Raw genomic sequence first — 13,004 nt, 5'->3', positions numbered from 1 at the left:
ATTCACCTAACTCAAATAAATGTACTGCAGCTCAAAAATCTAACATTTAAATCACCTTAATTAGACTGGATTTAATTACACAACCTTAACTTTGTCCACGAGAAACAGGAGGAGGAAAAAAAAAACGTGGTTGTATTAATTAACTTGAAGAATTTGACAATCTACAGCTGCATGTTTGATCCGACCATCTTCCGGTACACAGAGATTAGAAGAGAACAGGAAGAAACAAGAAACTAACAGTAAACAAGACATCTTTGCTGCTGTTAGAAAAATGGAGGACCAAAGTAAAAATTATCTCAAGAATTCTCCCAATCAGACATCAATGATCTGTGGACCAAGGTATTCAGCCCATTCCATATATGATTCCTCCGGCATGCCGTCGATCTTTTCTAACCATCCTATCCGTTCATTTCCCCCTCCATCTTGTGTGGCAGCACCATCTGTTAGAAAAAAAAAAAAAATTTCTTGCGTGCGTAAGTGATAATTCATCAACTACTCTTAAAATTTATGCCGTTAAAAATTAATAATTTTATATTTGTATTCTTACACATACTCTCTTGAGCTCAAATTTTAATATCATATTAACTCACCATTCACTCCAAAAGTTTAAGTTGTTAAACAACGATAATTTTTATATTTTTATACTAGAAATGTTAATATTCTTTATGTAGAGAGTATAAAGTTTGGCAGGATGATAGTTGCTAAGTGTGACTTTGTACCAGCATATATGTGAAACCAGGGAGCCTAAAGCACATGGTATTTGAACTTTTCTTCAAAAATTATCTTGTATGTATCCTGTCTACCCTAGTAGAATGATAAATAAATATAAATATATGTATTCCCAGACGTAAAAGATTAATCCATGGGCTACCAAGAAACAGGGCTTGTTTTCCATTATGATATGCTGGTACAATATTAAAGTGCAAGATGATGGGGGCGGTTGGTTTGGTGTGATGCATATATATATATGTATAGTTTGATACTGAGCTAGTTTCTAACTTAATTTTTAATTGTGAACCAAAGGTGAAGCCAAAGAGTAAAGAAACAAATATGCACTAAAGATACGTTCATAGTTCATATAGGTTAAACATAACTAATATTATACTCAAAAGGAAATCTCATGTCCATATTCATTCACATACTGATCAAAGTTTTGGGGGTTTAGCCTATAAACTGATAAGTTCTGAATTACATGTAGTACTTATTCAAATTTGATAGTTATGTGCTACTTCCTCAACAAGTGTTGCAGATCACTAGCTGTTAGAAATCAATAACAGTGGATAGATAAATCTTGAGGAGAACTATCAAATTTGCTTACTTGAATAGCTGAAGAAATTCTGATCGTTGTAGTAGGTGCAGTCGCGGTCGTCTTCCGCCGAATACGGCGGCCCGAGAACGTCGAGCACCGCACAAGCTTTAATGGCTCTGAAAGTATGGAGATTGCCTCCAGTTGTTGGATACAAGATGGAGGTGCTGCATGGTGCAGAGAAATCTGAATCCACTACCAGTTTTGCCAGTCTCACTGCACATATTAAAATTCATCAATGGACTAATAATAGGATTCCAAATCCAATAGGTATAAAAACAGGAGAGGGGGGGTCCTCACATTGATCTGAGGGAGTTTTGGAGTCATTTGATTCAGCTGGATCAACCCAGTCATATGATTTTATATGCATTTCTCCTAGGAGTAGTTTGCTAAACACAGTCATTCCTGGATGGTTATGCAGAGGGATCACCGCCTTGGGAGGCAAAAAGAATATAACCATCTGCAAATTAGAATGCAGAACGATAGATATTAATCATTTAGGACTTGAATTAGACGTTCGCCATCGTTAACTTTATGGGAAAAAAAATGCTTTTGCTTACCGAGAAATTTTCGCATTTTTTTATGATCGTGTATCTAATGATTGGAGTTCCTTTTGTGGCTTTTTTAGCATTGAAGAAATCCATATCCATGCTTAACCGTAGATCCTCTGCTCTCATACCATCTACAAACACCGCAGCAAAAATTAGTGTCATGATAAAAAGCTCGAAATGTTGCAGAAAGTTGAGAGGTAAATAATAAACATACCGAGAAGTTTCTGAAGCATATCGACGTCGGCCGGCGCCGGCACGGTGCCGGGCCCCTTGAACACCGACTTGCAGGCGACGAAGAGCCGCTGAATGGCCATCGAATCGGCCTGGACGCGCCGCATCGCCGCCCGCCGGCCGCAGCTCCTCTTCTTACTAATCTTCGCCCTGATGGCGGAACCCTTCTTCTTCCCCCTCCGCTCCCTCCCCCTCCCCAATGCCCTCCTCCACTTTCATCCAGCTCGATCTCGAAATCCCTCTCCAAACTCGCCTCTCCCCCGCCCCCTACCAAAATCCACCGCAAAAAAGAGAGACCCAGATCGCAGAATCCAACCACGACAAGCTTCGGACAAGGACGGATAAGTTATTCCGGAGAACAGTAACAATGAGAAGGGGTGGATAACGAGGGAAGGAGAGGGCTGGGGGGATTTAAAGGAAGAAAGGAAGGAAGGGGGTTGAACAAAACCAGGGGCCATGGATAAGCTCCGGAAAAGGGGAGAATAAAACCAACCAAGACCAAAACTGCTAGTTTTCGACACTTATCGCCCCTCTTATTCTCCAACCCGTACACAGTTTTGAAATCCTCGGCTCTCCGCTTAAGTACCTAACGGTTAGTGTTAAATGACCCAATTACCCTCCCTATGCCTGCCACCTCCTTGGAGAGAGACTATTTATTTCACTGCCTTTTTCTTCGCAACTTGGGAAGATGCCAAAGTCAAAAATTGTAGAAAGGAAACCGGAGTTTCTATCAACCATGCAAAATTATTAACATTAATAAGAGTAGTAAGCTTGGATTAAACAATGCACCGTTAAAGTGGACGTACTCTAATTAGTAATTAGTAGTTGTCTATTTAATGTGGAAACCAGAGGAAAAAGTTGTTAATTGGTAGGGGCCAGAGAGGATAAATAGAGGAGGGTTATATTAGCACATCTTTTGATGATAAAAGCGTTAAAGAGGTTAAATGTTTAATTTATCTAGCTTAATTTAGCAATAAAAGAACATGATTACTAGGTCCACCACACCCAGCTCCTTTTAGTCGTCGTTTATTTAGAAGTTCTCGTTACCGATTAAAATGTCATATAATATACTGTTTGATAAATAACATAAATGTTTAATAATAATTACATTTAATGCGATATTAAGTTTAAGATGAGGAGAACAAAGAGAAGATGAATAGAAGAGAGAGAGAGAGAGAGAGAGAGAGAGAGTGATTAAAATAATATTTGATTAAATATATATTTTTTAAGAATAAAATATTAGATAGAAGATGAAATTAAAGAAAACTATATATATTTAAATAGTTATTTACTTATTATTCCTTACAATTATAAAAGTTGTAGATAAAAATACTTATTTAATACGTTTTATCCATGTAGTAGGTGAGGGATATTGTACAGCTAAGGATTAAAAATATAATAAGAAAAAACCGGAAGGTCTATATAAAAGTTGGCAATAATTAAGAGGTCAATAAGCAATTAGTGTAAAGAAATATTTAAATTTTAAAATTATATTTAATTTTAAATTTTAGCGTATAAAATTAAATCTTAGTTCATAATTATAAATAAAAATATTAAATATAAGTAAATTGCAAAACTCAGAGTTTTCACGTGTTATTATTCACAGATTAGAGAGCACGGAGTAGTACTCTGTGGAAGGTGAGCTTACTGCGGTGATCGGAACCTCTCCCTTTTTCCATTTTGGGAAAGCAGAATTGGGCCAGCCACGTGTTTTATAGTCATCTCGGTCTGGATATGAGCGGGGCCGACGCGACTCGCTCCAGTTCGGGGTCGCGATTAACGCCAGGTGGCAGACGGCGATAAAGCGACTCGGCCGCTTCGAGAAAAGCTACGATTTATTCCACTAAAAAGGAACGGCTACGATCCGTTGACCCAATCGCAAGTCTTTTCCAGTTTGGCACCCTGGCTTTCTGTTTATTACGATCAAGGGTATTAAGGGAAGTTTGGGCATGAGATCTGGATCGCTTGAGGTGGCGTGTGCATTGTCGCAATTGTCCTTCGACTCTCCACTGGATTTCACGTGATTGCCACGTGAAAGTTGGTCGGTGGAAAATTTAGATCTTCTAGATGTCCTCGGTGGCTGGTATGCCCCGGTACAGCGGAAAGGAAGATGATAAGACGTTGAGAGACCGCCACGTATACGTTACGTTCTTTAAGACTGGCCAAAAAAGACACGGGTTTTATGATTTTATCCACTTTGGCACCGGATACGTGGCAATATTCCATGACAGGTGGCACTTCGCCGTTGTGATTTCCGAGGCGAAGACCGCCAAGTCCAGCCCATCAGTTGGGCTCGACTTTTACCGCCTTAGCTTAGATAGGGAGTCTTAGTAGGTCTTAGTAGTCCATATTTAAATACTATTGTGGTAACAGCGAACATTTTACTCTTTATTACTGTTCACATTTTAATTTCTCAGAAATATCTTAAAGTTAAATTTTACCCTAATAATAACTAATGAATTATAGAGAATTAAAATCTAATTATCCGTCATGTTTTTTTAATCTAAAGAAACTAACATTACTGTATATCTGTAATTATCTTAACATGTCTATAAGGTAGTGTTTTTTTATCATTGAAAAACTCGAAAGCTAGATATAAGCTCCAACTCTCTTTAGATATATAAACATTTGACCGCACTAAATTTTAGTTAATATACTAAGCAGTCTAGCCTAAGTTTTAAGTCGTATGCGTCGTTGAATTATTACTTCAAACTAAATGTCACTAAATATCGTCAAGATATTACATCAAGCTGTCGCGTTGTTGAGTTGCTCTTTAAAGTCAACTGCATCGCTAAATCATCAACTGAGTTGAGCTAAATCACTGAACTATCAAATAAAATTTTCCACTGAAATTAATTCTATGACTTTCTTACTCGAAGAAAAAAGGTATTTATTAGGAGAAATATTTATATGATAAACTATGATTGATAATAATATAAAATAATTAATGTTTTTAATAATAAACTTTTCGTATTAAAACGTGCTTAAACTTTTATATTCTAATGAAAAATCTTAATCGGGAGATCTAGTACTGTGAACATATATTTATTCCTCGTGATAAATGCAAATTGCTTCACTATTTTTGGGTGGATTCTATGCATTATCCAGTTGGCGTTTAGGTCGCCCATCAATTGTTACACTTATTTTACTACTGTATATATAGCTATCGTTACCCTACATGAGATTTTGTGTTGCCCTTCTCGGAGCACTTGGCACGAGGGGGCCACGTCGGCGACCCACGTGGCGTGGTCCTAACTGCATGCAGGGGGACATGTCATGAAGTAGATGAGTTGGCAACGTCTAATGACAGGAACCCATACATATATGTTTCATTCGTGACTGAAGTCGGGAGGGTAGGGTAGGCTTATGACGTGGAACTCGTTGCGGAGTTCGGCCGAAATAGCTAAAACTATAGGTACTTTTCTGCAACTGGACGCACGTGTAATGCACGTGTAGCTCGTCGGCAAGCTTTGTATTTTTAAGAAATCTTAAAACCCTTAAAATTCCCCACCCATCTGGACGACTCCCACGCCGTCGCCGGAGTTGGCCGTCCCTTTGGCCGGCGCGGTGGCGCCGGTATTCGCGCAGCCTTTGCCGCCCCCGAACTGGCATCAGCTGTGGTAAGGGTTTAGCCCTTCGCAATTAATTTTTTTTTCCCAAATTGTCTAGGAGACACTATTACAAGATTGTTTCTTTTGAGTCCATATAAATTTGGAACTGATGGATTCTATCGTTGGCTTAGAGCTGTAAGCCGGATGAAAATTTTCTACACGAGAAGGGAAATAGATCCTTGTTCTAGACTTAGGATGTCTTGTAAGAATTAGTCACTGCAGTAGAATAATGCCAGGTGCTCCAATAGAAGTATCTTGACTTCAAGTAAACTGCTGCTCATTTTATTCTTCTTTGGAGGTTTGCAATTCACAGGATTTCTTCAAAATGTTGAAATGCTATTGATCTTTTCGTGTTTGGGCTTCAATTTCAATCCAAAAGCAACATATAAAGGTTGCGGTTTTCGTGATTGTGCAAAAAGGATTGCACAGTCTCCAGCAAGCAACCAAGAGTGAAGCTTTTATGCATTACGTATTGCAAGGAGTTTATTTATGCCAGCTAGTTACTAGCTTGGCATTGACTATAAGTACTTGCAACATTTGCATTGTCTTCTCATCTCATTGCAAGGAACTTCTTCATGAATGGTAGGTTATGTATGAGCAATATCAGGAAATCATATGCATCGTCACCGGAGACAGCTTACCGATGTTGGGCAGGATTACAATTGTAGCAGTTCCTGATTCAAGTATTAGTAATTTAACTTCTGGCAGGAGAGTGCAATCTGACCTTTGAAAGAGAGGAATGTCTACTACCTATTGTTATAGATTCGAACATAGACATAGAAAGCCTTGTCCTTGTGAGGCATTCATCATTCTCTTTGGTATACAAGCATATTATACAATTGCTTACTCTACTATAACTTTCATAAGGTAATAATCTCCTACTGAACATGATAAGCTTCTGATTCTTTTCTACAGCTTTTAATCAGTGATAGTGGATTTAGTCTCGAAAGTTTAATGAGAGGTTCTGGAGTGCTAATTCTGTGCTTCTCATACTTCCATGCTTTCTTGAAGTTATAGTGTTCTGAGTTTGGTTGGTAAGGCCCTGAGGTCTTACTGACACCCTGTTGCTCTTCTTTCAAGGCCACATTGTTACACTCCAATTGAGAAAGCAATTAGGACTGTGATGACTTGGTAACTGAAAGTTTTCTATGCAAATGGCTCTTCATCTGGTAATATTGATAGGTTTTGAGAGCACTGTATCTTCGCGTTAACAAATATATGATAATTATTGAATGATATGTTCTACTAACTCGAATCCTTATAGCAGATTATAGTATAATTTTTCTATTTTCACTTTATTTCTTCTCTTTATACTTTGAAACCTTTCATCTGGATGACCAGGTACCTGGGCTGCATCATTCGGCCATCTTGCTCTATCTACTTCTTTCCCTTGAGACTCCCAGAGTATCATCCTCAAAACTTAAGGAAGAGAGGTTGGCTGTGTTCCTGAGAAGTATTGTGGAATATCTTCCTCTTGATATGATTTAATGGGTCTTAGAAGACTTCTTTTATTTATTTATGTTCTTGAATGATCTCAGAATGGCAAATACTTCAATGCACCTTTAAAAATTATAATCTTAATTCAACGGCTATAATAGCCAGTTTTCATACCCGGTACCGGTTTTCCGGTACCGGTTTCAAAATCACATTACGTAAGAAAAAGAGTATATTAGTTAAGAAGATTAATTACGTGCGCCTAACTTTCCAATTTTCTTGTTATACCTTTTAAGATCTTAACCATTAGATATTCATCAAAGTGATTGATAAACAATTAACGGTACGGAAGAAGCGCTCTACACGTTTTTTTTTTCTTCCGTTAAGATTTCTCTCTTAAATATAATTATGCCTTAATTATAGGAGATATTATTTAATATTAAATAATTTAAATTTGATTATTTGGAGATAAACTTCAATTTAAATATAATTCTCTATCTCTATCTATTAAAATTTAATTTAAATCAATCTTAAACTAATGAGAGATATATGTAAATAATAAAAAATAATCAAAAAGATAAAATGTAATTAAATTTTCATCAAGTTAATTATAAAAGACATCAATACTCTTATTTTGATATATATACATTACTCTCAGTTAATGATATATATGTTTTTTACTTAATAAAATATTAAGATAATATAATTGTTAAAAAATAATGTGTAAGATTATATATCTAAAAAAAAAATTACCTGCTGAACCGATAATATCTTTCATTCCTATTATACCCTTAAAGATCTTAACAGTTAGATCTTCAGAATACTTGATCAAGGTTATATTTGAAACAAACTGTTAATATATCAAAATTTCCAACTTTTCGATCCACTCGATTAAGTTGGTGGTAGATTGGTATTTAACTAGGAAGCAATATTAGTTTCCCTAAGAAAAAGAAGAAGAAGAAGCAAGAAACAGAAGAACAATATTATAATATTGAATTAATTTCTTGGGATCAGAAAGTTCCCTCAACTAAAATCAAGCTTTATTATCATTTATACCGTACGATTATTTTGCGTTTAGATTTCTTAATTGATTGAGTTAAATTAATTAACTCGATTTTAAATATTGGGTAAAAGGAGAACCAAATATTAAAGTCAAATAAAAGATATTATAGGTATGTAAGTTTATCTTTTAAAAAGTAAATAGAATATATATTTTATTTTATTAGCTACTGTTTGATTAAAAAATAGGTCGGTGTTTTATGAGAATTAACGTAAAATATAAGAGTTGAAAGATAAAGATAAAGATAAAGATAAATATGATATAATAATAGTATGAGTGTGAACGATAATAAAAATTAGTTTCGCAAACTAACTTTTAACCTTTGATCTTAGTTTGGCTCTCTATATCCGGGGTAATTAAAAACTAATTACGTGTTTTTCTTAAAAAAAATTACGAGTTAACCCAATCTCACGCCACGCCACGCCACGCCTCGCCATATTTATAATTTATTCGATAATTACTCTCCCGTCCTTCCACTGTTCGTTTCCTCTTTCTCTCTCTCTCTTGCCGACGACCCGCCGACGAAGGAAGGAAGGAAGAAGGAAGGAAGAAAACCACCATCAAATACCAACCTCAACACTGATCTCGAGCAGCAGCTATTCACCCCGTAAGCATAGATTCGTCCGTAATCTCTTCTTCTCTCCCGATCTTAAAGTCTCATTGTTTGAAGAAAGATCGATTTGATAGTGTTTTTGTCATAATTCTCGTGGATTTCGTAAATGTAAGATGAGTTCTTCTGTTGATCTATTGATCCGTCGATCTTGCTTTCTGCTTTTTTTAGTCTTTACGACATTCCTTTACTGTTGTTAAAGGTTTGGATCTTGATGGAGTCTGTGGAGACTTTGGTACCCTTCGAGTTTCTTCGTGTTTAGTCTTTAATTATTTGACATTGGCGAGGACGAGGGAAAATAACACATAATGATAACCTCAGCCCAGAGGAGATGAGATGGATCAACTGAATCACGAGAAAAATTTCAGAATGGGACCTATTCACTCATGGAACGTTTGGAATTAGTCAGAAATTTTTCTGTGAAACCTACTTCCTGCTTCAACATTGTACATTTGTTATAAAGAGAGTGGTAGTCTAGTAGTACTGGAAAATTTAATGTTTCTGTTAATATCTGTCTAGGTTATTTATGAGGATGTTCATGTATATTGGCATAACCCTGGTATGATTTGGATATGGAATCTGAACTTTAGTTAGTCTGATAAAAAGATGTCGCTAATTCGTCTGGTTGAACAACTACTGATGCTCTGACGTTTCACATTCTTATCCTGTAATGCATTGTTGATGAAGATTGGCAGGTTGAAACTTGACTCGGTGAATTGTTATAATCTGGCACATGGCATACCAAACCCGCTTGCTAGTATTTAAAATTGGAATTCTCAATTCTTAGATCTTATGTGAGGTTGTTATTTTGCCCCTTCACTCTTTTTTCTTTGTGTAGGTAGGTTCCGAAGGTCATCCACACCATTTTGTACTCTGTTCCCAGTTTTGTGGGGTAAAATGGTTAAGTTAACAATGATAGCACGCGTGACTGATGGACTTCCATTAGCAGAAGGGTTGGATGACGGTCGTGATCAGAAAGACTCTGATTTCTATAAGCAACAAGCAAAACTTCTATTCAAGAACCTCTCCAAAGGACATCATGAGGCTTCACGGATGTCAATTGAGACTGGACCATACTATTTCCAGTATCCTATAATCTATGTTCTTTTGTGTACCTTCTTTTCGAAAAAGGGCATCCCATAGCATGTGTTTCTTCCAATGGTGAGAAATTCATGATGTAGGCAGCCTTAACCAGTTATCCCCTTGCTATGTCTTGAGTGTTTTCAACTCTCTACAATATGAGTTGAGAATACATGCAATCCATATTTTTGTGACTGCGGATGTGTTTCAACCATTCATTCTGTGGCTTTTCATTGAACTGGTATCCAAATAAGTGGTGAAGTTCCTCGCTTGTACCTTAATTGCCTTCCTATGGTTCTATTTCATTGTTAACTTGATTGAACTAAACAGCACTGCGACTTGGCTATACATTGATAATATTTGATTGTACCTTAATTGTTCAGTGTGAGTTATGTAAACTATCTGTTTTCTTTGATAGGAAACATGTTCTGCCATTTTCTAGTTAAAGCAATTGTGACTTTCAATGGTTATACTTGTTTTCTGTCAAGGAAAGTTTCTGTTGCACTGTTACCTTTGACTCAAGTATGCAGCTATATAATTGAAGGCCGTGTATGTTATCTGACAATGTGTGATCGTTCTTATCCAAAGAAACTTGCTTTTCAATACCTGGAGGACCTCAAAAATGAATTTGAGAGAGTCAATGGGAGTCAAATTGAAACTGCTGCAAGGCCTTATGCTTTTATTAAGTTTGGTATGTTGCTTATAGTGGTTCTTCATCTATCTTATCTTTTCTGTAGAATCTTCCTTGTGTTGCATAATGATTTATAATTCTGGTTTTTCTCTTTCTTGCTACATGCAGACACATTCATACAAAAGACCAAGAAATTGTATTTAGATACGCAGACCCAACGGAACCTTTCGAAGCTAAACGATGAACTTTACGAAGTGCACCAAATTATGACTCGCAATGTTCAAGAAGTTCTTGGTGTTGGTGAAAAGTTGGACCGTAAGTTCACAAATATTGTAGTTGTTAAGTATTGTAATATTCTAGCCTCTGGTAGAATGATCCCCAGAACTGTCCATATTATCAGAAACAATCCTTGGATGAGAGCTAATTCAAACAACTGTCATGGTTTTAACTTTTCATGCCCTTTAAGTTCCATCACCTTTTCACCCACATAGCATTAGGTTTTTGGTTTTTCATGCTAATTATTTGCAGCAACTTAGATATCAGTTCACATGTACTTCCTGTTTAAATCTTTTATTTACATAATTATGCAGAGGTCAGTGAAATGTCTAGTAGGTTAACATCAGAATCTCGCATCTATGCAGACAAGGCGAAGGATCTAAATCGGCAGGTAAGGCTTTCTTGGTAGGACATTGTTACCTTTTATGAGCATTTCTGGTATCCTGAGAATTTTGCACATGCTAAATTAATGTGCATAGACACTTTTCTTCACACTTCTCTATCTGAAATTTCAGCTTGAACTATATCTAATTAGAGAGATGGAATTCAGTTTGTACACTAATTCCATCAGTTTAAAGTTGTCTTTCTTGGTAGAAAAGGAAAATTTTGGATTTGCTCATGCTAGTCAGTTCTTGCATTCCCCCTTGAGAACAATTTTCTGCATATAAATAATTCAATTCTTTTGTTTCAAGGAAAACTCAATCCATAGATATTTCCTTTATAGATCTTAACAAATATTTCTATTTTTGGTGAAGTCTGGGAAAAGGAGAGAAATTCCCTGCTTTCTCTGTTACAAAAGGAGGTGTCTATTACCACAACAACTTCATGCATTTTCACCTTTATAACCTGGTTATTGTTTATAAATAGGAGTTTAGTTGGCCATCTCTATATTTGTGAAAACTAAACAGCATCCCACCTGATCCATCCAGTTGAGAAGAAAAGGATGGCTGTCAATAAAAAAATAAAAAACTGATTCCTGTCTGCTGTGGACAATTGGAGACTTGACCTTTCCTTATCATGGTTAAATATTTTCTCTGTCTTTGACTCCACACATGACATAATTTGCTGTTATGGATCTGGAATTCACACGTCAAATTTAGTGTCAACTGCCAACATGAAAGAACAAGCGCTGCATTCAAAGGACACTTACCTGCCATATCTTGAAATAAGACTAGAGTACAAAAGGCATCTTTCTAGGAATTTGATAGCTAAAAGTCTGCGATGTGATCAAGTTCTCTTCATTTCATAGCTTTTAACTTTTTTTATCCTGATAGTAAGTATAGCTTGTAGATTATATGCACTAGCCATTAGGGGCAGACCTGCATTGGGACGGCCATCGAGGGCCAAATACAGGATGGACTGCTCTGTTACATATTTCACTCTTAGAGCTGCCATTGCTACGGGTATCCACAATTAGCTTTTCTTCATTTTGCAGATTCTATGACCTCTATGTAGCACAACATGAAGTCCTTTGATCACCATTTTCTTCTTTCAATGGATCATATATTCTGATTAGATTTTGGCATTTGTTATGAGATGAACTAAATAGAATACTTATATTTATATATCAGTTTGTTCCATACTTGAAGTCTTGTATATTCCACATAACATTATGTTGCTGGATTTTACAGGCTTTCATACGGAAATGGGCTCCTGTTGCCATTGTTGTGGGTGTCGTCCTGCTTCTCTTTTGGGTCAGAAAGAAGATATGGTGATTCTGCTGATTGGCAACAGAGTTTCTCTTCTCTTTTTTTTTTCTTGGGGGTTTGTGCGGAGAAAGGCCTGCACAATCTCGAGTATATTATGAATGCCGGTCGCCGCTCCGCCAACCAGATGTCTGCTCCTTTAAGCATATACATGGTTGCATTATTCACCACCATGAGAGCTCAAGCCTCAAAGTGAAGGGATATACTTCATTATAATCTTGACAACTGCTGCTAAATTACTCTGTAAAGTTTATGCCATTTCTGATGATTATTTTTTTCTTAATGATGTTAAAGTTAAACAAAGATGCTATAGTTGCACTTGTAGTATTCTTCTTCTAACTTTGGAGGTTTGGACCAGTCTCTTACAGTCTTTGGATATTCTGAATTATTCTTCAATTGGTTACATCATCATGAGAGATGGCTGACAGAATTTTCTTGATGCATGTACACTGTGCTGCACTTTCAAGTTAGATCATCATCAAATTGAAGTTACACAGCTACTGATGGG

At 36.5% G+C, this 13,004-nt stretch overlaps 2 protein-coding genes across 8 annotated transcripts; one reads left to right on the top strand and one right to left on the bottom strand.

Annotated features, from left to right (window-relative positions):
- Nucleotides 1-114: 114 nt before the first annotated feature.
- On the bottom strand, nucleotides 115-2,641 carry LOC140796075 (plant cysteine oxidase 2-like). Its single transcript, XM_073148934.1, has 5 exons — nucleotides 2,072-2,641; nucleotides 1,867-1,988; nucleotides 1,607-1,766; nucleotides 1,319-1,522; nucleotides 115-440 (listed from the first exon to the last, which is right to left on the bottom strand). The coding sequence occupies exons 1-5, from the start codon at nucleotides 2,193-2,195 to the stop codon at nucleotides 313-315; spliced, it is 738 nt and encodes a 245-aa protein (XP_073005035.1). The 5' UTR covers nucleotides 2,196-2,641; the 3' UTR covers nucleotides 115-312.
- Nucleotides 2,642-5,575: 2,934 nt separating this feature from the next.
- On the top strand, nucleotides 5,576-12,853 carry LOC140796919 (25.3 kDa vesicle transport protein SEC22-1-like). Of its 7 annotated transcripts, none has more exons than XM_073150124.1 (7): nucleotides 5,576-5,708; nucleotides 7,041-7,132; nucleotides 9,642-9,888; nucleotides 10,414-10,574; nucleotides 10,683-10,829; nucleotides 11,105-11,181; nucleotides 12,422-12,853. In XM_073150124.1, exons 3-7 carry the CDS (start codon nucleotides 9,701-9,703, stop codon nucleotides 12,503-12,505), a joined length of 657 nt encoding a protein of 218 aa, XP_073006225.1. In that variant the 5' UTR covers nucleotides 5,576-5,708; nucleotides 7,041-7,132; nucleotides 9,642-9,700; the 3' UTR covers nucleotides 12,506-12,853. The 7 variants fall into 7 exon arrangements, with proteins under 7 accessions (XP_073006225.1, XP_073006227.1, XP_073006229.1 ...); XM_073150126.1 differs by having other exon boundaries at nucleotides 5,582-5,708; nucleotides 9,646-9,888; XM_073150128.1 differs by lacking the exon at nucleotides 7,041-7,132 and having other exon boundaries at nucleotides 5,604-5,708.
- The last annotated feature ends 151 nt before the right edge of the window (nucleotides 12,854-13,004 follow it).

Source organism: Typha latifolia, chromosome 10 (genome assembly GCF_019914945.1).
Source record: "Typha latifolia isolate L0001 chromosome 10, TyphaL0001v2, whole genome shotgun sequence".
Taxonomy (NCBI): Eukaryota; Viridiplantae; Streptophyta; class Magnoliopsida; order Poales; family Typhaceae; genus Typha; species Typha latifolia.
This window is presented reverse-complemented; position numbering and strand designations above follow the sequence as displayed.